Source organism: Sceloporus occidentalis, unplaced genomic scaffold (assembly GCF_023333645.1).
Source record: "Sceloporus occidentalis isolate IW3139 unplaced genomic scaffold, rSceOcc1.0.p SCAF_52, whole genome shotgun sequence".
Taxonomy (NCBI): domain Eukaryota; kingdom Metazoa; phylum Chordata; class Lepidosauria; order Squamata; family Phrynosomatidae; genus Sceloporus; species Sceloporus occidentalis.
The window spans coordinates 5433826-5459567 of record NW_028317032.1 but is presented as its reverse complement, the minus strand read 5'-3'; the positions used below and the strand labels follow the sequence as shown (position 1 = coordinate 5459567).

At 44.1% G+C, this 25742-nt stretch overlaps 2 protein-coding genes across 2 annotated transcripts in view; both read right to left on the bottom strand.

Annotated features, from left to right (window-relative positions):
- The window catches only part of LOC149288369 (disintegrin and metalloproteinase domain-containing protein 17-like), a 38920-nt gene extending 29922 nt beyond the window's left edge, over nucleotides 1–8998 (bottom strand). Inside the window, exon 1 of the mRNA XM_089491890.1 lies at nucleotides 8926–8998. Coding sequence (XP_089348016.1) covers nucleotides 8926–8998 — 73 coding nt within the window. The remainder of the gene's footprint in view (nucleotides 1–8925) is intronic.
- A 7199-nt stretch (nucleotides 8999–16197) lies between these two features.
- LOC149288368 (14-3-3 protein theta-like) lies at nucleotides 16198–24918 on the bottom strand. The gene is made up of 5 exons (XM_089491832.1): nucleotides 24625–24918; nucleotides 18132–18255; nucleotides 17537–17700; nucleotides 17048–17143; nucleotides 16198–16260 (listed from the first exon to the last, which is right to left on the bottom strand). The coding sequence occupies exons 1-5, from the start codon at nucleotides 24916–24918 to the stop codon at nucleotides 16198–16200; spliced, it is 741 nt and encodes a 246-aa protein (XP_089347958.1).
- Between the last annotated feature and the right edge of the window lie 824 nt (nucleotides 24919–25742).

The window sequence follows — 25742 nt, the reverse complement described above, 5'->3', positions numbered from 1 at the left end:
GAATACAGAGTCTCCTGGGCGAACACAGCTATATCCATTATATAGATAGATAGATCATTTTCAACTGGTAGAAGTACAGCACTATGGGATATGATGGCACTATATAAAACAAATAAATACTAATATATATAAATATATATCCATAGATCATATTCTACTGGTAGAAGTACAGCACTACGGGATATGATGGCGCTATATAAAAACAAATATATATATATATATATATATATATATATATAAATAGATGATATTCCACTGGTGGAAGTACAGCACTACGGGATATGATGGCGCTATATAAAACAGTAAATTATAATATGTAATACTTAACTGGTAGAAGAACTGTGCCTGTGCAGTTAATAAATAAATAAAAAAAATCACCCACAGCATAACTTGGGGGAACTAAAATACAGTCCACTGTTACATACATACAGACAGACAGACAGACAGACAGACACAGATATTGAAAGGCATAAAAGTAATTGTAGATATTAGAAGAAAAATATATAAAATATTAAAAATAATAGAGAATCATTTGGGATGAGAACTCCACCTTTACCCAAAATAACACAGATCTCGCCTAACGAGCAGCAGATGGAAGGTAACTGTAACTACTCATACTACAACTCTCAGGACTCTCAGCACATTAATACCTGCCCTATACAGTAATGGCCCCACAGGTGGTGGGTGGGCACTGCCACTCATTGCCGGGTACACCAATGACACACATGCACAGACCATAACAGCAGCACGCACCTCATTGTGTGTGGTTATTAGGGCTGCTCCTCTTCCTGTGCCGAGCTCGGGCCTCACCCATACGGTACACAGAGAGGGGTACCGGCTACCCGCGGGCGGACGAATACCTACACCACATTAACGGGACTGAAATGCGCTAGGCTCATCCAAAAAGTCCCCTGCCCACACACCGGAACACTCAACAAGGAGAATCATTCCGCCGAACCATGTGATCCGCCTGGCGCTGCTCAAAGGTCACGTGATCATCACGTAACCCGACGTAATGTCTGACACTTTGCCTAGCTGGTAAAGTAGTCCGAAGCGATGATCCGGTGGCGTACGTTGTATGATGGTATCGTGACAATCGTGCAAATATGCGAATCAGTAGAGTTGTAGGGTTCTTGTAGCGTAGTTCTCATATATAGATTTACAAATCGATGCATAAAAGGAAAGAGTAATCTTAGATACTAGAAAAAATATTAAAAATAATGTTTTTAATATTTTAAACTTACAAAATACACATACGTGCACTCTGTATCAAATTTTCACCATACTTTATTTTTTCATGCTATCTAAATAGAAAATATAGATTATTTATTAGGTCGAACTGGCTCTGTGTAACCAAAACAATAAGCTGTTAAAAATATGTACCTTAACCCCTTAAGGACCGGGCTCGTTTTTTCTTTTTGTACCCTGTGGGACCGAGGCTGTTTTAATACTTTTGTGGTGCTTGTGTTCAGCTGTAATTTTCTCCTCACCCATTTAGTGTACCCACATAAGTTATATATTGTTTTTTTCAGGACAAGATGGGCTTTCTTCAGATACCATTATTTTGATCGTATCTTATTTACTATAAAAAAAAAACATGGTGCAAAATTGAAAAAAAAAAAAACATTTTATGACTTTTATTTGAAAAATCTTTTACTCACCTAAAAAAGCAAGTAAAAAAACTAGCTAAATAGATTCTACTACTTGTCCTGAGTTTAGAAATACCCAATGTTTTTTTGCTGTTTTTTGTAAGTTATAGGGCAATAAGTACAAGCAGCGTTTTATGATTTCCAAATCTTTTTTAACAAATCTGGTCATTCTGCCTCCATCTCCTCTTTGGAATATCTTTGAAGCCGGTTAACTCAATTTAACCCATTCAAACCATATATTTTTAAAAACTAGACACCCCAGGGTATTTCAAATGCTGTTATTTTAACCCTTTCCATGCAACAGTTATACAACCACACTTTGTCAAACTTTGTAATAGTAATTTTTTTTTATTTTTTTTCACACAAATTGTACTTTAGTTATAGATATACACGTCCTGGTATATGTCACTGTCAAACAACACCCCAATGTGTGTTCAGGAACATCTCCTGAGTACAGCGATACCCGACATGCATGGGTTTGTCAGATTGTTTGGCTGGTAAAAGGCTACTTTTGGCGCATGCGTAATTCAGGTGGTCATTTGGTCAGTCTGCCTCCATCTCCTCTTTGGAATATCTTTGAAGCCGGTTAACTCAATTTAACCCCGTCAAACCATATATTTTTGAAAACTAGACACCCCAGGGTATTCCAGATGCTGTTATTTTAACCCTTTCCATGCACCAATTATACAACTACACTTTGTCAAACTTTGTAATAGTAATTTTTTTTATTTTTTTTTCCACACAAATTGTACTTTAGTTATAGATATACAGGTGCTGGTATATGTCACTGTCAAACAACCCCCCAATATGTGTTCAGCAACATCTCCTGAGTACAGCGATACCCCACATGCATGGGTTTGTCAGATTGTTTGGCTGGTAAAAGGCTACTTTTGGGGCATGCGTAATTCAGGTGGTCATTTGGTCAGTCTGCCTCCATCTCCTCTTTGGAATATCTTTGAAGCCGGTTAACTCAATTTAACCCCGTCAAACCATATATTTTTGAAAACTAGACACCCCAGGGTATTCCAGATGCTGTTATTTTAACCCTTTCCATGCACCAATTATACAACTACACTTTGTCAAACTTTGTAATAGTAATTTTTTTTATTTTTTTTTCACACAAATTGTACTTTAGGTGTAGATATACAGGTCCTGGTATATGTCACTGTCAAACAACCCCCCAATATGTGTTCAGGAACATCTCCTGAGTACAGCGATACCCGACATGCATGGGTTTGTTAGATTGTTTGGCTGGTAAAGGGCTACGTTTGAGGCAACACAGACTTTTAGCATCTGGTCATTCTGCCTCCATCTCCTCTTTGGAATATCTTTGAATCTGGTTAACTCAATTTAACCCCGTCAAACCATATATTTTTGAAAACTAGACACCCCAGGGTATTCAAATTGCTGTTATTTTAACCCTTTCCATGCACCAATTATACAACTACACTTTGTCAAACTTTATAATAGTAATTTGTTTTATTTATTTTTTTCACACAAATTGTACTTTAGTTATATATATACAGGTTCTGGTATATGTCACTGTCCAACAACACCCCAATGTGTGTTCAGGAACATCTCCTGAGTGCAGTGATACCCGACATGCATGGGTTTGTCGTGTTGTTTGAGATTTAAAATGCCACATTTGGGAAGTGCGCTTTTTTTCTCCATTTTGGTCAGTCTGTACATATGCCCTATCTTTGAGCTCTGCCACTCCAATTTACCCCATCAGCCATTTTTTTTATATTAGACACCCCTTGGGTATTTGAAGTGCTTTTATTTTAACTCTTTGTTGAGATTTTTGAGCACTTGCTCAAAATAATAAACTTTATTTTTTTATTTTTTTTAATACTTTTTTAATATATTTTTTACACATTTTGCTGGTACTGGATGGTTCATCTACTGACATCACTGCATAATTATTTTTAAATGTTAGCACATTTATTTTTTTATTTTTTTTTAATTATTTTTTGAATATTTTACTAATTACATTGTGATTAGAAAGCTGGGCTCCATTGACTTGCATGGTGGCGTGCAGTACCTGTATTCAACCTGCAAGTGGGGCCAGAGTTCTCTAGAGGGTCTGGAGACCATCTAGCAAACTCTTTCATCTCTATTGTTTTTTTTCCCGGGCCGCCGCCATCTTGCTCATGGCGAAGATCACCGGCAGCTGCGGCTGTGACCGCTCTCCGGATCGAGGCATTCCAGCGACACCATTTAAGTTTAGGAGGCAATCAACGGGCGTACATTGTATGGCGGCTGTTGACGCCCCGGGGAGGGGCCAGACATGGCCCCCGATGCCGATCTCGGCCTTTACAGGAACGCCGTTTAAGCGAAGAAAGTGATCGTTGATCACTTTCTAAGCTTATTTATTTTTTTGACGGTTCAGGACCGTCAAAGGTCGTTAAGCGACCGTTTTTCCATGACGGTCCTGAACCGGCAAAGGTCGTTAAGGGGTTAACCCCTCCACAACCGGACTGTTTTCGAAATTTTCTACCCTTGTTTGTGTTTAGCTGTAATTTTCTTTTCTCTCATTTATTGCACCCACACAATTTACATATTGCATTTTTAGAACAAAAAAGACCTTAGATACCATAAAATCATGGCCGTTTTTAATGCAGGGCAAAGGGGCAGCTACCATGGGCTCAGTCATTCCTAGGGGGCCCATGGAAGCTGCTCCTTGAGTCCGCAGGAACCATGTTCGCAGGGGTCGTAACTGCGACCAGTAGTGATGTCCGGATCATGAACGAATCGTTCATTTGATCCGAATCTTTTTAGTGATCCGGATGAATCGGTTCAGTAGACTGAACGATTCATTTGTAGCAGTGCCAGTTCAGTCTGTGAATCATGCAGCTGTAACCTGATCCTAGAGCGAGTCATCTGCAGAGCACTCAGGCACAGACTCTGGGATCAGGTTACAGCTCATTAATTCACAGGGGAACGATGACTCATAGAGTCAGAGAGTCGTTCAATGATTCATATGATTCAAATGATCCGGATCTTACAGGGATCCGAATCTTACAGAGATTCGAATCATTCAGAGAATATCACCATACTTTTATAAATAAATACATTAATAATCACTGCCCCCAGTATTTACATTCCCCTTTACCTCCAACTGCACCTTAATTTAACTTTATTAAATTAACCCATAACACCCCATCAACCATAACTGCCCCTAAATTAACCCTAAACACCCCATCAACCATAACTGCCCCCAGATTAACCCAAAACACCCCATTAACCATAACTGCCCCTAAATTAACACTAAAGACCTCATCAACCATACCAATTTATTAGGTAATTTATCTGGAGTACATGCAATTAATTTAGGGCCAGTTATGGTTAATGGGGTATTTAGGGTTAATTTAGGGGCAGTTATGGTTGATGGGGTGTTTAGGGTTAATTTAGGGGCAGTTATGCTTAACAGGGTGTTATGGGTTAATTTAGGGGCAGTTATACTTAATGGAGTGTTCAGGGTTAATTTTAGGGGCAGTCATGGTTGATGTGGTGTTAAGGGCTAATTTAATGCTAAGGGTTGATTTAATTAATTTAATAAAGTTAGCTTAAGGTGCAGTTGCAGGTAAAGGGGAATGTAAATCCTGGGGGCAGTGTTTATTAATGTATTTATTTATAAAAGTATGGTGATATTCTCTGATGTTTCGAATCCCAATGAAGGCAGAGAGTCGTTCAAAGATTCGGATCTTACAGTGACCCGGATCTTACAGTGACCCGGATCACTGTAAGATCCGAATCTTTGAACGACTCTCTGCCTTCATTGACATCACTCGAGTAGGCAGGCAGGAGGGTTCATTGACTAATGAAAGGGGCGGGGCCAATCGTTAGTGTGCCTGCACGGAGGGACTGGGAAACAGTAACTCCTGTGAGTCACACTCAGTGATCCGAAGATTATTTCAGTGAACGAGTCGAAATGATCCGATTCACTTTAATGATCCGAACTTCCCATCATTAGCGACCAGGCCCGACACTCTAGGGGGCCCAGACGACCCCTGCGATCACTTCCGCATAGGCTGGCAGCTTATGTCTGCGTTGCTCTCTTGTACTGCCCAGGGGAAGCAGTTACGTCACATGACCCTGCTGAGTTCCTGGTTCACCCGGGCGGTAAAAGAGAAGTTGTTTGCAGTGTGCAAACAACGCAGAGGTCCCTGCGGAAGTGTGAAAGCGCTACTGAAAAATATTTTGAGATGTGGGGGAGGGTGTATGAATGAGTATATGTGAGTGAATATGTGTAAATTAGTATTTTTGAATGAGTATCTATGAATGTTTGGGGCAATGATGGCACAGGGAGGGTGCTGGGGGCAATGATGTCACAGGCAGGCTGTTTGGGGCAAAGATGGCTCAGGCAGGTTGTTTAGGGCAAAGATGGCACAGGCAGGCTGTTTGGGGACAAAGATGGCAAGTCCTACGCATCCAATCTGGTTCTGCGGATGCAACCTGGGTGCATTTTTCATTCGATCTATACCTGCAAGTCTAGGGTTGTGTGTTATTTACTTGCTCTGTACCTGCAATGTCACGTTTCATGTGTAATTTATTAAAACCTGCAAATAGGTTTGGATGTCTTTTCCAGTTGATCTATACCTCCAAAGCTGGGTTTCCATGAGTTATTTGATTTATACCTGAACTACATGAGGAAGGAAAAGAGCGGTGTGGCACAGTGAAGGAGGGGACTCTGGGGGTGGTAACAGGGGAGGGCACACCATAGGGGTGGCTCACAGAGGTGGCCTGAACACCTAAAGCCAGCCCTAATAACTACTTGCACTCCATTTCAGGTCACTCGCCAGACCTGCACCATTCATTTGCTATGTGATCTGTGATTAAAGGTGGCCCTGCATAAAATGCATTATAAAACATAAAGTATGGTGGAAAATTAATTTAGAGTGGCTGTGTGTATGTATAAGTGTATGGTGTTGGAGGGGCTGTGTGTGTATGTATGTAAGTGATGATAGAGTAGTGTGTCTGTGCATATGTACTGTAAGTGTACGGCATTATAGAGTGTGTGTATGTAATTGTATGTATATGCTGTAAGAGTGTGTATATGTATGTATGTATGTATGTTTATGGTGTTAGAGTTGCTGTATGTATTAGTGTGGACCTACTCCTGACCATCATCATACCCCTAACATCCTAATTCATTCCAATACCCAACAACCATCATATTCATACCCCCATCACCATATTCCCCCCCACCATCATTTATATCCCCTGCTATCACTCCATACTGCACCACAATCACCTACTCCATCTTCATGCTCCCTAACATAACTTCTCATCATCTCTACACCCATCCTTTATTTCCCCATAATCTTAATACCCTTCCCTTAGCATGCCCCTCACCCTTCAAATTTGTACAATATTTAACAATACATTTAATTAATTCATACAAATGAACACAAGGGCGTAACTAGAAACCTCAGGGCCCCGGTGCAAAAATTGCCCTTTGCACCTCCCTCCTGACTTCAGAAGCAACATGTTCCACAGTGCCACATTTGTCTCCAAACATTTGTGAGTGCCACCTTTGCCCCCCCCAAAAAAGGTTGTCTTTGCCAACTTTGTCCCCAAACAGCTTACCCAGGTGGCACTTTGACAGGGGCAGCAAATTGCCACCCCTAGTCAGTCTTGCCCAATAGATTTGTGGAGAAGCAGAAGTGTTTCTGAACCTCTCCTGTGCCACAGGGGGCGTTCCTCCAATTGAGGGGAGGGGCTTGCCCGGAAGCTCCTCCTATTTGTGGAAGTGCAACAAGGGAGGCAGGTACGTGGCTGGATCGAGTTGTGGTTGAGGTATCTAAGGTATAAATGAGACAAATAGAAGACACGGGGGCTCAAGAGGATATCCAACTGTATGTCAGTTATTGGCATTTGCCCTCATTACAACCATTGCAAAGTAAGGATGATATTGAGTGTTAAAATGGTTTTGGGTGGATAATAAAAGTTGGGGAGGTAGCCAGTAGGACAAGCACCATGTGCCCACTTCACAAGCCGTGACATCTCCTGTCATTACTCTGCTCCCTAAAAGTATACACATCTGTAGATTGTTGATTAGTAGCGTGCATCTTCTTTTAATTTGGACTTTTATGACATCATATAATCCAACAAAAGTTGGAAGCATGGAGTTGTCCAAAGGGGACATATCAAGATATTTTGGACAATGCTCTGATTCCAACTTTGTGGGAACAGTTTGGGGAAGGCCTTTTTCTATTCCAGCATGACTGCGTCCCAGTGCACAAAGTAAGGCACATAAAGACATGTTTGGATGGGTTGACCGGCCCGCACAGAGCCCTGACCTCAACCCCATTGAACACCTTTGGGATGAACTGGAACGGAGATGGTGAGCCGGGCCTCTTTGTCTAACATCAGTGTCTGACCTCACAAACGCTCAACTGGATGAATGGACAAAAATTCCCACAGAAACTCCCCAAAATCTTGTTGAAGCCTTCCCAGAAGAGTGGAAGCTGTTATAGCTGCAAAGGGGGGACCAACTACATATTCTATGCAGGGCCGGCCTTAGGGGTGTGCGACCTGTGTGGCCGCACAGGGCGCCATGGCAACAGGGGAGCCTGCCCGGGACTTAAATTAAAACATTGGTTGTTTTTTTTTACTTTATTTAAATCCTCCACGTTAAATAAAGTTGTTACAGACCATCTCGCGGTGGGAAGCGGTACGGGGCTTTTTTTTATGCATGTATTTTGATTGGGTTTATAAGCAACATGCATGAATTCAGCCACTCCGTGTACCCTACAATCTCTCAACCAGGGCGAGGCTGGCAAGAAAAGCAGCCTTGGCACTTTAAAGAAGGGGAGGGATAGGACCTGCAGCCGGAGCAGGGCACTGGGTCCACAACCCGCAAGAGACCCTGCGATCAAAGGCTTTCCATTCACTGGCCCCATTTGTGTAACGGAGGCCCTTGCATTCTTGGGGACCATCTGTCAAGTAGGGGTCCTCAATGTTAGTGTGTGTGGAAGCATTATAGTGTGTGTGTGTAAGTATGTTAGTGTGTGTGGAAGCATGTAAGTGTATGTGGAAGCATTATAGTGTGTGTGTGTGTGTGTGTGTGTGTGTGTGTGTGTAAGTATTTGTGTTGTTAATAATTGAATTTACTGCAAAAGAATAAAATAAAATTGGGGGCCCTTCAAGCTATTTCACACAAGGGCCCTTCCAGCGAAAGCTAAACGACGCACGGCCACACTTGGCCGTCCTTATTCAGGGTAGATCTTGAGATTGCAGAATGTCTTAAAGCAATGTGCAAACGTACGGATACCTGACCTCAGAGTCTCAGCCCCTACAGGTACTCTAGCCGTGCCTGGCATCTTCAGTCCTGACAGGACCACCATTTTATCTTTGTGGAAACCAGAATGTTTCCTTTTACAATGGGAATTTTATTACCTGGCTCTTCGGGACAGAGATATAGACCAATATATACATCCAGGCCCTCGAAGGGATGACCACAGTACTGCGAGAAAGCCAAATTCCAATTTCATTTTGGTAAATGTAGGTATTTGGAAAAAGGAATTTTGCATTGAACATGTGAAGTGTGTTACAAGATATACTAACAGAAACATTAAATTTGAAGCCCCAAGATCTTCTGGAATGCAGCATATTCTTGAGGTAGACCGATCAATAGATTTTTGTTTCGCTTCTGAGTTTTCAAACCACACCTCTTAGAAAATGGAAATTTTTTTACTTACCGTAAATTCCTTTTTCCTTAATACAGTGGCAGTACCAGTGGGTAATGTTCTTTCCTAGGGACAAGTAGAATCTAAAGAGAGTAAAGAGTTAAATTGCCCAGAGCCCCTCCTCCTTACCCATAAAACCCGGGACCTCTCGAAGAGAATCAGTAAGTAACAAGACACACACAGAAAGATGCTTGCCAAAATATAAGTTTATTCCACCAAAACAGGGGAGGGAAACCTGTACTGCCACTGTATTAAGGAAAAAGGAATTTACGGTAAGTAAAAAAATTTCCATTTTTCCTGGCATACAGTGGCAGTACCAGTGGGATGTAGCAAGATCCCGGAATTGGGAGGGAAAACGCATCAGGAAACCACCGCCTGGAGCACCTTACGCCCAAAATCCGCCGCAGAGGAGGAGAAGATGTCTAGCCGATAATGATGAACGAAGGTGGAGAATGAGGACCAGGTAGCAGCTTTACAGATGTCCTCAGGGGAAGCTGCGGCCTTTTCTGCCCAGGAGGTTGCCATGGCCCTCGTGGAATGGGCCTTGATGGGCCATTGCAGAGTGAGGTTATTGGACTGGTATGCCATCCGGATGGCGTCCACCAACCACCTGGAAATGGATGATTTCGAAGCCGCTCTCCCGGCCGAGCGCCCGAAAAAAATCACAAACAGCTGGTCCGAGGTACGGATGGAGGAGGTACGAGCAATATAAATCTCTAAAGCCCGTTTTACATCCAACGTGTGCCATGCAGACTCTTCAGGAGAGGAAGGAGACGGGAAAAAAGTGGGCAGAATCAAGGGCTGATTGAGACTGGACCTGGAAATCACCTTAGGGAGAAATGAGGGTTTGACATGTAGAACAACCTTATCCTCATGAAAAATGGTGAACTCAGGAGAGGAAGAAAGAGCTTGGATTTCTCCAATTCTCCTAGCCGAGGTAATAGCCACCAGAAAAATCGTCTTCAGCGAAAGCAGCTTAAGGGACACTTCCTCCAGAGGTTCGAAAGGCGCTGAACAGAGAGCATGAAGAACAAGGGAAAGATCCCATGATGGAAAAACAGACCTCCTAGGAGGACGACGAATAAGGGCGGCCTTGAAAAAAGTCTAATAAGCACGTGAGATGCCAAATCCGAGAGAAAAAAATGACTAAGGGCCGAAATCTGCCCCTTAAGGGTCGAGACACTAAGGCCCAAAGCCAGACCCTCTTGCAAAAACTGAAGGATGGAGTTGATGGACAGAGGGAAAATCGAACGATTCTTGTCGGAGCACCACAGGAGGAACTTGGTCCACACCCGCAAATAAATTCTGGAAGTAGAAGACCTGACTGAAGACAGAAGAAAATTAGACATATCTTCGTCCAGACCCTGGTAACTCAAAATCAGCCTTGCAACAGCCAGGCTGTCAGACGGAAGACCTGAAGAAGATCCGGAAGGACGACGTTCTCCAGAAGCTGGGACGAAATCGGCAGTTCCCAATAGGAGACGGTCAACTGCCTGAGGAGGACAAACCAACTCCTGTTGGGCCAGTACGGAAGGATGGCCAAAACCCTGGCCTTGTCGAAACGAATCTTCTGCAGCACGCGAGGAATCAGAGCCACCGGCGGGAAGACGTAGGCCAACCGGAAATTCCACACCATGGACAGACCGTCCAGGACATGCGGCGAATCCCATCTGTTGAGAGACGCGAACACCGGAACCTTGCGGTTTAGACGAGTCGCCATCAAATCCACTTCCGGAAGACCGAAACGTGCCACCAACGTGCAGAATGTTTCTGGGGTCAAGGACCACTCCGTCTGAGACCATTTTGACCTGCTTAAATCGTCTGCGATTAAATTGTAGCGGCCTCTGATATGAGTCGCCGAAATATCCGACAAATGAAGTTGGGCCCATTCCATAATCACTGCACACAGAATCTGAAGACTCCGTATCCGCGTCCCACCTTGTTTGTTGACATAGGCGACGGCCGATGCGTTGTCCGATTGGATCTTTACCGCCTGCCCCTCTATGAAGGGCCTGAAGGCCAGGAGTGCCTGAAGAACAGCCTTCAGCTCTCGGAAATTTGAAGAGTGGGCCACATCCACTGGAGCCCAATCTCCTCTTCGAAAAAGGGAACCTAAATGGGCTCCCCATCCGCGGCCGGAGGCATCTGTAGTGAGAATGATCCAACTTCTGGGACGGAAAGAGAGACCTCTTGTGAGATGGGTCGACTGTTTCCACCAATTTAAGTGGGACAGGACCTGGCCACTTATTGTGAAGGACGAATCCAGGTCCTCTTCTTGCTTGGACCAGCTTGAGAGAATCTGCCACTGCAAGGGACGAAGCTGACACCTTGCCCAAGGTACTGCCGGGATGGAAGCAGTTAGCAGACCCAAGACGCTCATAGCCTTCCTGACCGAGCAAGTTGGACACCTTTGAAGTGCTGCAATTTCCCGTCTTATCTTTATCTGCTTGGGACGTGGAAGATAGACGCAAAGGGACCTTGAGTCCACCAAAAAACCCAGGAACAGAATCTTGGAAGAAGGGATAAGGTAAGATTTTTGCTTGTTTATCAACCAGCCGTGTTGTTCCAAAAAGTTCATTGTTGTGGACAGATCTAGTAACAATTTTTCCCGGGAAGCTGCCATGATCAGCCAGTCGTCCAGGTAAGGAATGATGGAAATATTCTGTTCCCTGAGGTGCGAAGTCAACGGACAAAGAATCTTTGTAAAAACTCGTGGGGCAGATGCCAGACCGAATGGAAGGGCCTTGAATTGATAATGATGCACCCTCTGATTGACCCGTAGAGCAAATCTCAGAAACTTCCTGGATGCCTCGGCTATGGGGACATGAAGATAAGCGTCCTTTAGGTCTAAGGTGACCATCAAATCTCCCTCCTTTAAGACCTGAGTGACTGAGGCGATACTCTCCATCCGAAAATGCTGATAGGGAATGCAGCGGTTGACAGTCTTTAGGTCCAAAACCGGACGAAGGGAGCCGTCCGGCTTCGGCACCAGAAATAACCTGGAATAGACTCCTTGAAACCTGTGGAGAACAGGGACCTGCTCTATAACTCCCTTTTCCAAAAGCTTCATGCTTTCTGAGAACAGCGTCAAATTCTTTGTTACCAAGGGGTAAGATGAAATCTGGAAATGGCGGACCGGAGGACGAAAGAACTCTATCCTGTAACCATGAGAAATAATGCGTCGAATCCACGGATTTTGCGTGGTCTGTTCCCAGGAGAGACTGAAATGCTGCAGGCGACCTCCTACTTTGTCAGAATTTCCTTTTGTCCTGCTTTCTCGGCCGGTCTTGGAATTTCTTATCTCCAAAGGGCCCACGAAAATTCTGAGATCTAGCGGATTGGAAAAAGGGCCTCGGGTTCCTATATGGATATCTACGACTCCACCTAGGTCTTCTATCCTGTGGTAAGGCTCTCTTAGTATCAGAAATCTGTTTTATAAGGTCTTCCAAAGGTGCACCAAACAACTTCTTCTTTTCCAAAGGTAAGTCACAGAGAGCCGCTTTTGAGGCGGAATCAGCCGTCCAAGACCGTAACCACAGGGCTCTGCGCGACACAGAAGACAAAGCCATGTTCTTGGCTGATAACTTCAGAGATTCATGCGCCGAATCCACAAAAAAACTGTTAGAGAGCTTTAAGTTCTTTAAAAGCCTAGAAATCTCCGAGTCGGACTCATCCGCCAGACGATCCTGCAAAATCTGAATCCACATGTGCTGGGCTCTAGCCACCGCTGCACTGGATACCGCCACCTTACATTGAGCTCCTGCAGCCTGAAAAATACGCCTGCACGAAGTTTCCGCTCTCCTGTCCATGGGGTCTTTAAGCCCGGACGCCTCACCAATAGGGAGAGTAGTCTTTTTAGAGAGCTGGGCCACTTGTACGTCCACTTTGGGGGGCTCATCCCAGGAATATTCCCCTTGAAGCCTGAACAGCTGCTTAAACTGTTTTGAAATGAAAGCTCGCTTCCCAGGGTGCTTCCATTCCCTGGCAATAAGGTCATCCACTTTAGGCAGGACAGGGAAACCCTTAATTCTTCCTATATCATCCTCCAGGAGTAGGCGAGACACCTCCTTGGTGAACTTACGGAGGTCGTGGGGAGGAAAAACCATCTCATCCTCCGAACTGTCACTTGATGAGGACTTAGAGGACCGGGAGATCTCACCCAAGGAAAGGTCAGATGGAGAGGAAGACCTGGACCTCTTGCGCTTGTGAGCTGACCCACTCTTAACTTTCTCCTGGGTCTGAGCCGCGGAGAACTGAAACGCCTCAAATGTCTGCGCCAAATTTTCCTGGAACCACCCAAGGAACGATTGCAGGTCTTTACGCTTCTCAGAAGCAAGCTGTTCAGCAGAGCAGGAGTTACATAATTTTTTTCTGCAGCCATCGGGAAGCGGAGTAGCACATTCAGCACATGTAAAATGCTTAGCTTTAGCAGTGGCTTTTTTGGGAGCTGGAGCAGGTCTCTTATCCTTATCCGGATTTTCTGACGGCACCGGACTAGACATCTGATAAAACAAAAGCAAGTATAAAAAAAAATTTTTTTGGAGGGAAGAGGAAAAGAAAGAGCAAAGATAAAAAAATATCTTACCCTAACCTCCTCTGAACCGTGTGGGGGGGCTGGTGACACGGTTGCACTGTACTGACGAAAGCTCCAGCAGTCAGACAGGCAAAGCGCATTATAAGCAATTTAAAATTGCCGCCCTCCGGAAGATCCGACTCGCGCATGCTCAGTAGCACGATCGGATCTTCGGTGGAACGCAACGACACCCGGGCGTGCGTTCCACCAAACTGCGCATGCTCCCGCTTCCTGAACATCAAAAGGAAGACTCACCACATCCTCCGTAACGCGAACCGCTACGGAGGGACGACCCCTCTCTGCTCACCACCCGGGGAGCAATCGGAGGCAACGAAACCCCCAGGCAGCAACCCGTGCGCCTCACCAGCTTGCCGAAAATGTCCGGACCTGACGATTCCACCTGTCCGTCCCTGAAAGGGACAAGAAAAGAACTGATTCTCTTCGAGAGGTCCCGGGTTTTATGGGTAAGGAGGAGGGGCTCTGGGCAATTTAACTCTTTACTCTCTTTAGATTCTACTTGTCCCTAGGAAAGAACATTACCCACTGGTACTGCCACTGTATGCCAGGAAAATATTCCATTTAGCTTCTAAGTCATCTATCTACAGGCTACATCTGGTAGTCTCGCTATCATTTGTATCAGGTCACCAGAGTTCGTCGATAGACCCGACAGACACCGGGTGACTGCAGGAGATGAAGACAGTCAGGCGCTTCCAGTAAGAACAGGCCAGGTAGGAAATCCAGCAGCTATGCGGGACACAAATGGATCGTTAGATATAAGAGACAAAGGATTAGTATGAGGGTCGCACTACAGGTTAGTGAAAGAAGAGTCTGAGAAGGAAAATAGGAGCACAGTCGAGGACTGGCCAGTAGATTAACACCCTAGGCAGGCAATCCAACAGGCGGTAGGAGCAGGGAACCTCATGAAGCACTTCGTTGTAGAGGTCTGTTTAGCTCACATGCAAACACTTCTCAATTTGTAGTCTTTGGCTCACAAGTACACGAGTGGCCAAGGCATTGCAATGACAGGTTTGATCCTGCATGACCTTTTCCAAGAACCTTCGTGATGTATGGAAGAACAATATTTTGCCATTAAATCTATGCAGTTGACCTATCCATTATTTGCTGAAACACTTTGTTCCTATTCTGCTGGGTTTAAGGTTTGTGCCAAACAATCCTCTTTCTTTCAGAGCATTTTAAAGATCTAGATATTCTGCAAAGTCAAGATGTGCCTACGACTGCATCACACTGAACGCACGAATCCCCCCGTTTGTTTAACTTGTTATTTATCACCAATGCCATGAGTCTGTATAGCAGTAACTTTTGGGAAAGTGATATATCTGCTCCAAATTAAAATTGGTTTCCAGCTTTATTCGAGTTACATTACCTTTATAAATGCAAAAGCTGTCGCCGCCACCAAGTGAATAACTGCTGAACAAATGAACACTAGAACCAAGCCAGGAGTGTAATGATGATTTATTGGAGGAGGCAGAAGTTGTAAACCAAACAGCAGCAAAACCCCAAAATTACAGAAAAATAATAAAACTGACAAGGTGTTAGAAAAGTCCACAAATATCAGCAGCTTCTGATACAATAACCCCATAGCCGCTGTCACGTACACAATGAAGCCCTGTCAGCAGCAATCTGGTTACAAGAGAAGCACCCAAATCTTAAAAAGTACCCCAGAATACACCAGAACGTTTGACATTTGTTTAAAAAAAAAACCCAAACAAAACAGAGGGGCAACACAGTGAAGACTGAAACCTAAGTGTGTTACTGGAAAGAACACCCCACAAAATAAAAATTCCGTATTGGGGGGCAGGTGGGGGATAAAGGTCGCTTGCAGCTTTTAAACTACATGTTCCATACATTTTACATTATAATACAAAAAAGAAAAAAAAAAGTCATTTGCAGAAACTGGTGGTTCCAAATGTCTTCTTATTTATTTAGATACCAGATAGGCGTCTAAGTCCTCTACATAAGTGTCTGGAAGTTACTTATGTGCATTTATTTATTTATTTTTTTACAGGAGTGAACCATTAACACTTTCTACAGCAGTAACCGCACACCAGAAAAAAATTGACAAAACATAAAAAAAAAAAAATATATATCAGGGAGGGGTAAAGGGGAAAGGAATGGAGTTTCCCCAAAGCTGCAGTGTGAAAAAGACTATAAACTTGATTTCCATAACAGATGGATGGAATTTCTTTGCTATAGGAAATCCACGTGGAGCAGTAAGGAATGGAGACGTGTAAAAAGGGTTCTTAGGGGAGATGCGCCCGGTTGTTTAGTTGTTTTCGGGCTGTTCTGCGGCATCGTTTTCTTCTCCTGCAGTGTCAGATGTCCATAACTGATGGAAGGAAAAGAAAATATTTTATACGGGAGCCCATTTCTACATTCCAATAGGTTGTGAGACCCTTTAACCCGGTTAATAAACCCACACCAATAATACCACTGTCCACACGCAGCGACTTCAACCATGTCCTATTAAAAAGTTAAAATAGCACTTTGTGGATACATGGAGGGTACGGGATGTGCATCTTCACAGGTGGGCACTGAAGCTTCCTCTAAAACTACTCAAGTAGTGCAAGCAACTGCGTAGACCTCGATCAGTTTCATGTATTTAGGGACGCTAGAATGATTACCTTCCATTAACCTTAATTTGAATAACTGGTACACATGCATGAAAGACCATTGACTACAGAGCACTTTTCCATGATAAGGGAACGTAGAGCTCATTTGCATGTCACAGAGGAGGAATAAACCTGTAATTATAATGTGCCTACTAGGAAATACGCAAACATGAACACAGACGTTCAGCTTAATGCTCAGCCACCACAAAAAACGATCAGTGTTTAAGATCTGTTAGAGGAATATTAAACAGCAAGTTTAATTATAAGATAACGAGGGCAAGTAGTGTTTTGGGTAGATGTTAGTTTGCCAATGTATGTCTGAGACAGGCTGAAGGTTCCCTTAAGATTATAGTGAGAACAGTCTCAATACACAACAGCCATTTATATCTAGGTACCAAAGCCTTATCAAACCTGTTATTCTAGTACATTGCCCCTGTTGGAAGTACCCAGCCAACCCAGCTGTGTGACTCTTCATTGGCATCACTCACACTCAGATATACTTACTGTAAGGTTGTCTCTAAGCAACTGCATGATGAGGGTGCTGTCTTTGTAAGAGTCTTCGTTCAAGGTGTCAAGTTCTGCAATAGCTTCATCAAAAGCCTATGTACAAAACATGGACAAATTACTATAACCAGCAATGGGAAACTAGAAGATAATCGACCGGAAAGCAAATCTAGCCACATATTTATGGGAAAGAACCAAAGTAAAATTGAAAAGAAAAAAAAAAAAAATTTGGATAGAGAAGGAAGTTGGGTAAATGGAAATCATTTTGGAAAGGTCTCTGGATGCCCATGGCCTGAACCAGATCCAAACCTCATGTTAATTAGCTCTAAAAATCATTAAGGACACCACTGACAGCCCGCAGTTACCAATATAATAAAGAGAAAATGATGTTTCCCCTCTTTACATGCAACTTGTCAATTTAGCCCTAAAAACCAGAATCAATCTTTGCTGTCATCGGTTGCACTTTGTAAAAAGACATTCAGAACTTACGGTTTTGGCCAATAGGCAGGCCTTCTCTGGACTGTTAAGGATCTCGTAGTAGAATACAGAGAAGTTTAGGGCTAAACCCAAGCGAATGGGGTGTGTTGGCTGCATGTCCTGCTTGCTGATGTCAAACGCCTTCTGGTAAGCGGCTTGGGAATCTTCTATCGCGGCTGCGGGGAATTAGAAGACAGTTCCCTAGTTAATCACGAGCGCCATTTGGAATTCTCCATTCTACGCATTTCAGATACACCTTTAATGAGTGTAAATTTACATAAATGCAGAGTATTCACTGATCTTGATTCTTTGATGAATCAGTAAAGCGGTAAATCTATGCAAGGGAAGCAGATTCATTCTACCAATTGTTGGAACTTTAGGTAGTGGGTAGTAGAGTGCTACTAAAAGTGGTTTGTTTCTTTAAACCAGAAGTTTGCATCTCAGTGTCTGAAGGTCTGACATAATGTTGAGGCAGCTATGGCGGCACTGCTAATGTTATATACAGTCTATACATCACTAATGCTCACATGGAATATTACCTATGAATTACAGATAGAAGTGCGCCGAGCATCCCCCCCCCCCCCCCCCCAAAAAAAAACGTACTCACCAGTTCGGTCAGCTCCGGTCGCCACCTCGGCAAGATACCTGTAATAGTCTCCCTTCATCTTCAGGTAGAAGACCTGGCTCTCTGGCTGGGTGGATGTGGGGATCAGAAACTTATCAAGCAGGGCCTTAAAAACAAAACAAAAAAAAATTTAGGTTTATCAGTGTCCCAAAACTAGAGCTACACAATACAGTGTCAAACAAGAAGCCTCATGGGGGGAAAAAAATGTCTTAAACAGAGTGGAAATTAGTTTTATTTTGCTCCTTTAGCTGAAGGCAGCTATTGCTGTCAGTCATGTGATATTTTTGGCTATTTCTCTGCTCAGTCACCACACTCAGCTAATGCTTTATGGCGATGCTAATGAAGTCTGCTCCTCCACAGACTTTCGTTAGAGAGCCCTTGTCTTGGCATTCACGATTGAACCTTTTTACACTTGTTTGATAAGGAGTCAGGATGTTTATCTAGTAGATTGGTTGAAACATACAAATGGCTGATACACAGCTGCCTGACAACTAGAAAGAAACCCCCACAGTAGGTATATGAAAACATCTAATGACCGCATCCAAGAAACTCCACTGCAGGCAAAGGAGTGACCGTTCAGGTTTACCAGCTATTCACGCAAGAATGCCGGTAAGCGTGTCTGAACCGGTATTAGCCTGTACGTGATGAGCCAGAAGCATCCCAAAAATCCAGCCTGCTCCGAGGATTGTATTACATACAGAAGCCAAGTCTCTAAATCTCTAGAAGTAGGGAACAATATAAAGGATCCATCTTTCCTATACAAACATTGCCTTTCCATTGTTCTTTAGGGTACAATATGAAGGTTGAATCCCGGAATGACCACCCTACTTAATGCATTGTTTGAAAAGGCAAGCAGTTTCCACCGAAGAAGCTCATCAGATCACCCCTTTAATAAATGTAGTCTAAATGTACATCCTCTTGAGGATCGGTTTGCATGCAGTAAGCCATCGGGGGATGTGAAGGTTAATTAATGTGGTTCACAAGCAGTAGTTTCCTTACTAGTACTTTGTATGATTGAGCGGTTTCTTGGAAAGCGGCACCGCCTCTCCCTTAATCTCATTGTTTACGGCTTGCACTCTGAGTAAAGCTATGCGTACGATATAAATGCCAATGACGGGGTTTGGCCACCAGGAAGGAACGGACATCTCCAACTTCTAAAACTATTAAAAGATTAACATCTGCTTATAAACAAAAGCTTTCTCTGGGTGATACACATATAGAAGGAAACATGTTGGTGAAAGAGGATGTCCAGTTATACCCATTACTAGTTTATATGTTAAATTCCCTCACTGTATTGGCCTTTATGGCACTTATCTACTACACTCTCAGTAAAGTAAAGTCCTTTGAGTTTCTAAAAAGTTTTATATACTAGATGCAGAAATTTAAGGCTATAGTTGTATTCTAGGGCTGGAAATGTGCCAGCAACCAGGTTACCAATAGCCAAAACAGTCTCAATGCATTAACACCTCACAAAAGGTGGAGAACGTTTGCTTTGTGGACAAACAGTGTGGACAAGAGTAACCAAGGTGTACTTTTTAAAAATGTGAAGGAAGAATATGCTAAAAAGTCTTCAGTGTACGTACTTTGCTTCATGGATGGAAAAACCCCAATTTGCTGCGTATCCTTATTTGTGTTACAAATATTCTCAGGTATTAATGGAAATAGAGGTGAAAAGAATATTATAGAGCCACACTTTGCCAAGATCCCACAGAATTTTACTAGATTACACCATGTAGCGTTAAAATGTAAACGTGCCAACAAACCAAATACTTAGGGAAATCATGGCTACTATCATAAAACAGTCTGAGCGCCTTATAAAATCACACACACATAGGTAAGGTCATTTACCATCAGCTAGGAAGACCACAGCGCCATGGGAGCGCCTTCATGGGGCCAACAAAAGCCCTGTTCTCATTAGATAAGCCATTGTTCCATCTTACAGAGGTTGTTATCCAAGGTAACGGCTGGAAAGCTCTGGAATGCACTTCCAATACAGGCGATGACTACAGGTATGGTACGGACATTCAAGAATTGGCCGGCTTTCCAGCAAGAAAAGGTTATTCTGGGTACGCTTCATACTTTGGGTTTATGGAGGAAGCCATGAAGATTATTTCCCCCATTGTGAGGAGGACTGACACTTAAGGGTTTTTTGCGATCTGGGTCAATATAATAAGGAATCTTTGATGTCAAGGCTATAAAGTCCCACCCAATACAAGTGCGGTGCCACTGGGTTGGAAAAACAGGACATGCTCTACAAAGTGAGGGGCATCTTGAAGTGATCCAGGCTTTCTGGAAAACTAACCTTACAGCCACTACAGAGTAGAGGAACAGCCAATATATCCGGTAATTATTTGTCTGTCTCACAGATCCACACTTACTCCAACAACATACCTCTAATGTCTTTGGGAATCCAGTGTCACACCCAGGGTCCCTCTGCCAGTTACGGAAATAGTCAGGCTCTCACACGGAACAAAGCTACAAGCGGCCGTATAAAGTGACAGAATCCTGAATAGTTATGGAACAGAGCAGTTGGGCTTGCGGTGAATGCAACAGTTCTGCATACAATGCTGGCCAGAGTGTCACCCACCAAATTATACATTTTACAGTTTATAGAGAAAAATATATTCTAAATCCACCACATGTTAACAGAATGGGAGCATCCAGCTTAATGCCCTGTTCTCATCCGCATGATTATCATTCCACGTTAAGTTAGTCCTCCCCTTTGGAGGATGCAGACTGACAGCATTAGGAATGTGGCAGAGGAGGAGGGAGGTGACTGCAGGAAAGAAACGGATAAACAAGATCCAGCTACTTCTACTGTCTTTTGGTACAAATTTTAGCTTCCTCAAGGTAAGAGCTCCTCGCGTTTAAACCAATTCCAAAACTATCAGCCACAATCTAAACCAATTTAGCTGCACTCTGATATAAACTTGCTTTTGGATTGTCTGTCTGAACCCTCACTTATTAATACAGCCAGTGGGTTTAACGGGGGTTCTTTTAGCCCGTGTGACAGAATGACCTGCCATACAGGAGCCCAAGGTACTCCGAGATGGCTCCAGCCTGGCTGCCAAACAGGCAGGAACTCCATTGTTAAACTAATCCCATTAACAGGATGGCTGCCAGGGGGATTTCAGTAGCTAAAGGGGATTAAAGGTTGGGTTGTCTACCTGTTTATCAATGTTAATTTATGTTAATGAAGTTCTGTGGCTATATCAGTCAATGTTTTACAACAATAAACTGTTCATTCCCGCTGTACTCAGTTCAAGATAGTTGTGTCTACTTATTGGGTACACATAGCAGGGTTCCAAGGTGCGCATGCTGGCTGGTGCTGGAAGTGATTCCGGGGACAACAGGAGGATACATGTGGGTGATCTCTGGGAGTTACTACAGCTCTCTTGGTGAACCTGTTACAGCCGGTCTATGCAAAATAACTTATTCCGCACCAGTGATTCCCAGAGAACAATCTGCTTGGTACCGAGTGTTCCTTCAAATATAAAAAACTTCATACAATGGCTGCATGGCCCCTTTATATTTTCCATGGTGATTGACATTCACCCCCCCCCCCCCCCATTTTTCACACACACACACACACACACACGAGATTTATTGGGCTGAACACATCTTTGCACATCGTGTACTTACCTCCGGCTCACACCCTGGCATGCGTTTGTGGGAAGCACTGCCGTGAGTTAAATAAGAGGGATTTCCTGCTACTGATTGGCTGCTTCAATCAGCCAATCCATGGAAAGACCTGCCAGACTATGGACCAAGAGGGTGAGTGTTACTCAGAGTACTTCAATATGCCTTCAGCTATAGCAGGTTGCTATATTCAAGCACCAGCCAAGGATGTCCATACTCTACCTAAACAATCTGGTTTCTCAACCACAGATACACAGAAAAGATTGATGAGTAAACTATAAAAAAAACATCTAAAGGAAATTAATTGGGACAATGTGAGCCAGGAAAGGGTTTCATAATAGAAGCCACCTTACCGGAGTTAAAGGAATAATCACTGCCGAGTCTAGGGAGACCCCTGTGGTCTGTAGCCTCTGCTGCCTACACGAGTACCAGGAGAGCACTTGGGGCACCCCGGACAGCAAAGCTGGGCACGGCAGAGACAGGGTAGTAATAAATGCCAGGTTATTGCTCCCTCTTAATAGTCCTGGCAGCTCCTCGGCCCAGAATCTCACGCCCTAGGAGCAGATTAATGACTGCCGCTTTACCAGTCCTTCCCAGGGGCTACTGGTAAATTTCCAGGTACCATCACTATGTTGTCTGATGAGACAGTTTCTATTAAAACATAGTTCATGACTGCAAAGAAGAGATTAGGCTGCAGAGAGCTTCGCACATTTCCTTTTCCTTGAACTGTGAAGCACTTAGAGGAGGCCGTCAGGAAATGTGTACAGCAGCCTCTGATGCAACGGCGACACAGAAATGACTCAACATTTCAGATCACTAAAGACTTAAAAAGGTACGTCTGCTTCACGTTTATCTATAAGCTCCTGGCGACTATATGGGGGCCCTACAGCTACAAAACTGTATGAGGGCTCCTCAGATAAGGTGGGGGGGGGGGGGGGGGATTCCCAGATCATGAACTATCCAAGCTATTCGGCCAACATACCCCAGAACAGTAACAGCTTCACAACGTCTTAGAGGGCTGCCCCAGCAATAGAAGACTCAAGGGTCCACTTCACAAATATACTCATTCTGCAAGCTACATACTCTGGTTCTAGCATCCCGTGTACATATGCAGATTTACTCCGATACATTGTGATGCACGGTGCCTGACAGCTTTGAATTCCCAACACCACTCAAGAAACAGACGGCTGTCCTCGGCAGGTTCTATGCACAGGACCCGCTGCGGGAGGGAGGGATAAGTCAATCCTCTCCCACGGTCCTTTCGTGCCTCCATGCGCTCTCACGCTTCACCTGCAGTAAACTAATCAGTCGGTGACTGGGAAGGTCCAGTACTTCTGGTCTTGGACCATCAATAGTTGGCAGAAATGGGTTAATGCAGAACACAATGTGACTGGCAGCACCCAGCCGAACGACTCCCATGGGATGACTATATGAAGAGAAGCCATCTTCACAGTAGCCAGCTTTCCTGGATAGGCTTGGAATGGTCTATAGAACAAGTCCAGAACACACTGAGATCATGACATATTTGGCAAACGTTTGTTACCACAAAGAAAACTCTCAACCTGTCACAGGGACCTCTGATCTTGAAACCTTATTCAGAGGTCTAACTCTGCTGGTCCGTTAAGCATCACAAAGTGCAACCTCTCAAATATTGGGTTAAGACAAGTAGCCCAGCAAAGTTGTTGTGTGTGTTTGCGTGTGTGTGTGTGTGGGGGGGGGGGGTGTTATTAAATTATATAAAGCTGACCAAAAAAGCAAAAAACACCCCAAGGCATGTGCAAGTAAAATAATGAAATCATTCATCATTGACCAAACGCAAAATCCCACAGGGAAGAATTAACGTCAGGTGCGACCAATTGCCAAGAATGATGAATAAAAGTGGCTTTAAAATAAAATTCTTTGCTAAAAAAAACGGTGCTTTCTGGCATCTTGCATGTGGTCACGTGGTATGAAGCACGCAGGGGAGTCTAATCATTAGGCTGCTTATAATAAGATCATCTACTCAGCCTGCAGCTAATTGCCTTTGCAGTGTTTGCCGACACGGTGCATCCGCAGCACGCGTGTTACTGCAGTGCAACACATCAGGATCTATGCAGCTCCAGTAACTATCGATCCAGCGAGTCCAGATGGCGCCCCTCCTGCACAATGCAGCAGCACAGCGGACAGACGGCTCCAACGGGCGACGCAGGATATTACGCATTTCTTTAGGCTCGGCCTTTACATTCCAATTGCCGGGCGGAATGCGGGAAGCTTTTATGTGCAAAGAATAGCCTGTCGAGATTTAAGCTCCGTGTCAGACGACACTGGATACCAGAGTGCTGCTTTTCACATAACGGATTGCAGTGCAACACACATTGTTACCCAACGAAATAATATCGACAGGACCGTGGAGCAGGCAGCATCCCCAATACCATTATTTACTCTACAATACAACATGCAGAAACCCGACGGCCACAACGGCTGCCACTGGAAGTAAACCTCGAACGTAAGACTTAATGCAAATTAATATTTTCTTTACTGAAATTGTGTCGTGAAGATAAATATTAGGAATTGGGTCTCCAGGGGGAGTCTTGTTTGTTGGAAGGGGGCATTAATGTATGGTAACCTCATTTTAACAAGCGCCATAGACAAGTGTTAAGGTTTAGCACTTAAGCCAGCTACTAGCGGAAAACGCCTAAGGGACACGTGATGCACAAGTGTCCGGCAGTAAAGTGTCAGGAAAGCCATCTCTAACATCAGAACATTTCTCTCGCCTGCACCTTCAGCCAGGTGGGATGGTAGTCGCATAATATCTAGCTCTGGCAAACAGTATGACAAAACTGAGAATAAAACTCACCAGAACAGCTTCACATATAGACTTCAGCTCGCTCTCTACTTTCTCTCTGTACTCCTTAACCATCTGCAGCTTCTTGTCAGACCCATCTGTCTTCTGCTCAATGCTTGAGATTACTCTCCAAGCCGACCTCCGTGCACCAACCACATTCTTGTAGGCTACAGATAGAAGGTTCCTTTCTTCGTTGGACAGCTCATTCCCGCACTCTGTCACTGCCTTCATGCTGGCAGCCATATCATCGTAGCGTTCAGCCTGTTCAGCCAACTTGGCCTTCTGGATAAGCTCTGTCTTGTCCATGGCTTGAGTGTGAGTTGGGGTGTAGGAGAGAAACTGGGAGAGGAAGGGATGCTGAGAGGTGATCTAAAGGTGACAAACTGCAGTTGGCTTCAAATGCACAGCTGGCACCAAAAACCTACAAAGCAAAATAGTGAAGATAAGTAACAGTGTTAAAGGTCATCCAGAATAATTCTTATGATGCAGTCTGCATTATCGCATTCTACTGAGGGTATAAAACACTAAAGCAAACACAAATGCAAGTATATATACACACACATTTTTATAATATATACATATAAAATCATTAAACAAGGTTTTCAAGTTATCAACATGCTTCCCACCTTACGCAGTTACATAAAATGTATTCTGGGTAAAACGGCTTTAAAGTGAGGGATCAGATTCCGCCGGGAATGAAGAGGAGACCTCTGTTCTATCAGAAGCCTATGTAACTTAATCTCTTTCGATGTTGGCCACGAAAAAAGTATCACTGTCCGACTACTCAAACCGTCATCCAAGGATCGCCTACCATCCAAGGATTGCCTACGTGCTGGCAGCTAAGGAGTTAAAGGCATGAGTCAGTGTAAGGGGAGGAGCTCGCCGATGAAAACCAAACTGGGGGAGGAGAAGAAAATGAATCTGGCTGCCCTGCCTTTTGTCTCCAGGCTGGTTGGATCATCCCCGCCCTGCCTGCCTCTCCCTCCACTCCCACCCCTCAGGGGAGCCTGGCTTCCAGCACCGCAACATACAATCACAGTGCAGAACATACAAAAAGCCCGCAGACCATACCATCTAATCACCCCCCCCCCCCCGCAGAAACACGGTCAACATGCACAACAGAGCAGGGA

What these genes read in the sequence shown, in the direction of transcription:
- LOC149288368 (XM_089491832.1), bottom strand. Translation starts at nt 24,918, where the DNA reads ATGGACAAGACAGAGCTTATCCAGAAGGCCAAGTTGGCTGAACAGGCT. An exon ending in CTATATGTGAAGCTGTTCTG is followed by an intron (nt 18,256 to 24,624) that starts GTGAGTTTTATT and finishes TTTGTTTTTAAG; the next exon opens with GCCCTGCTTGATAAGTTTCT. An exon ending in GACCGGAGCTGACCGAACTG is followed by an intron (nt 17,701 to 18,131) that starts GTGAGTACGTTT and finishes AATTCCCCGCAG; the next exon opens with CCGCGATAGAAGATTCCCAA.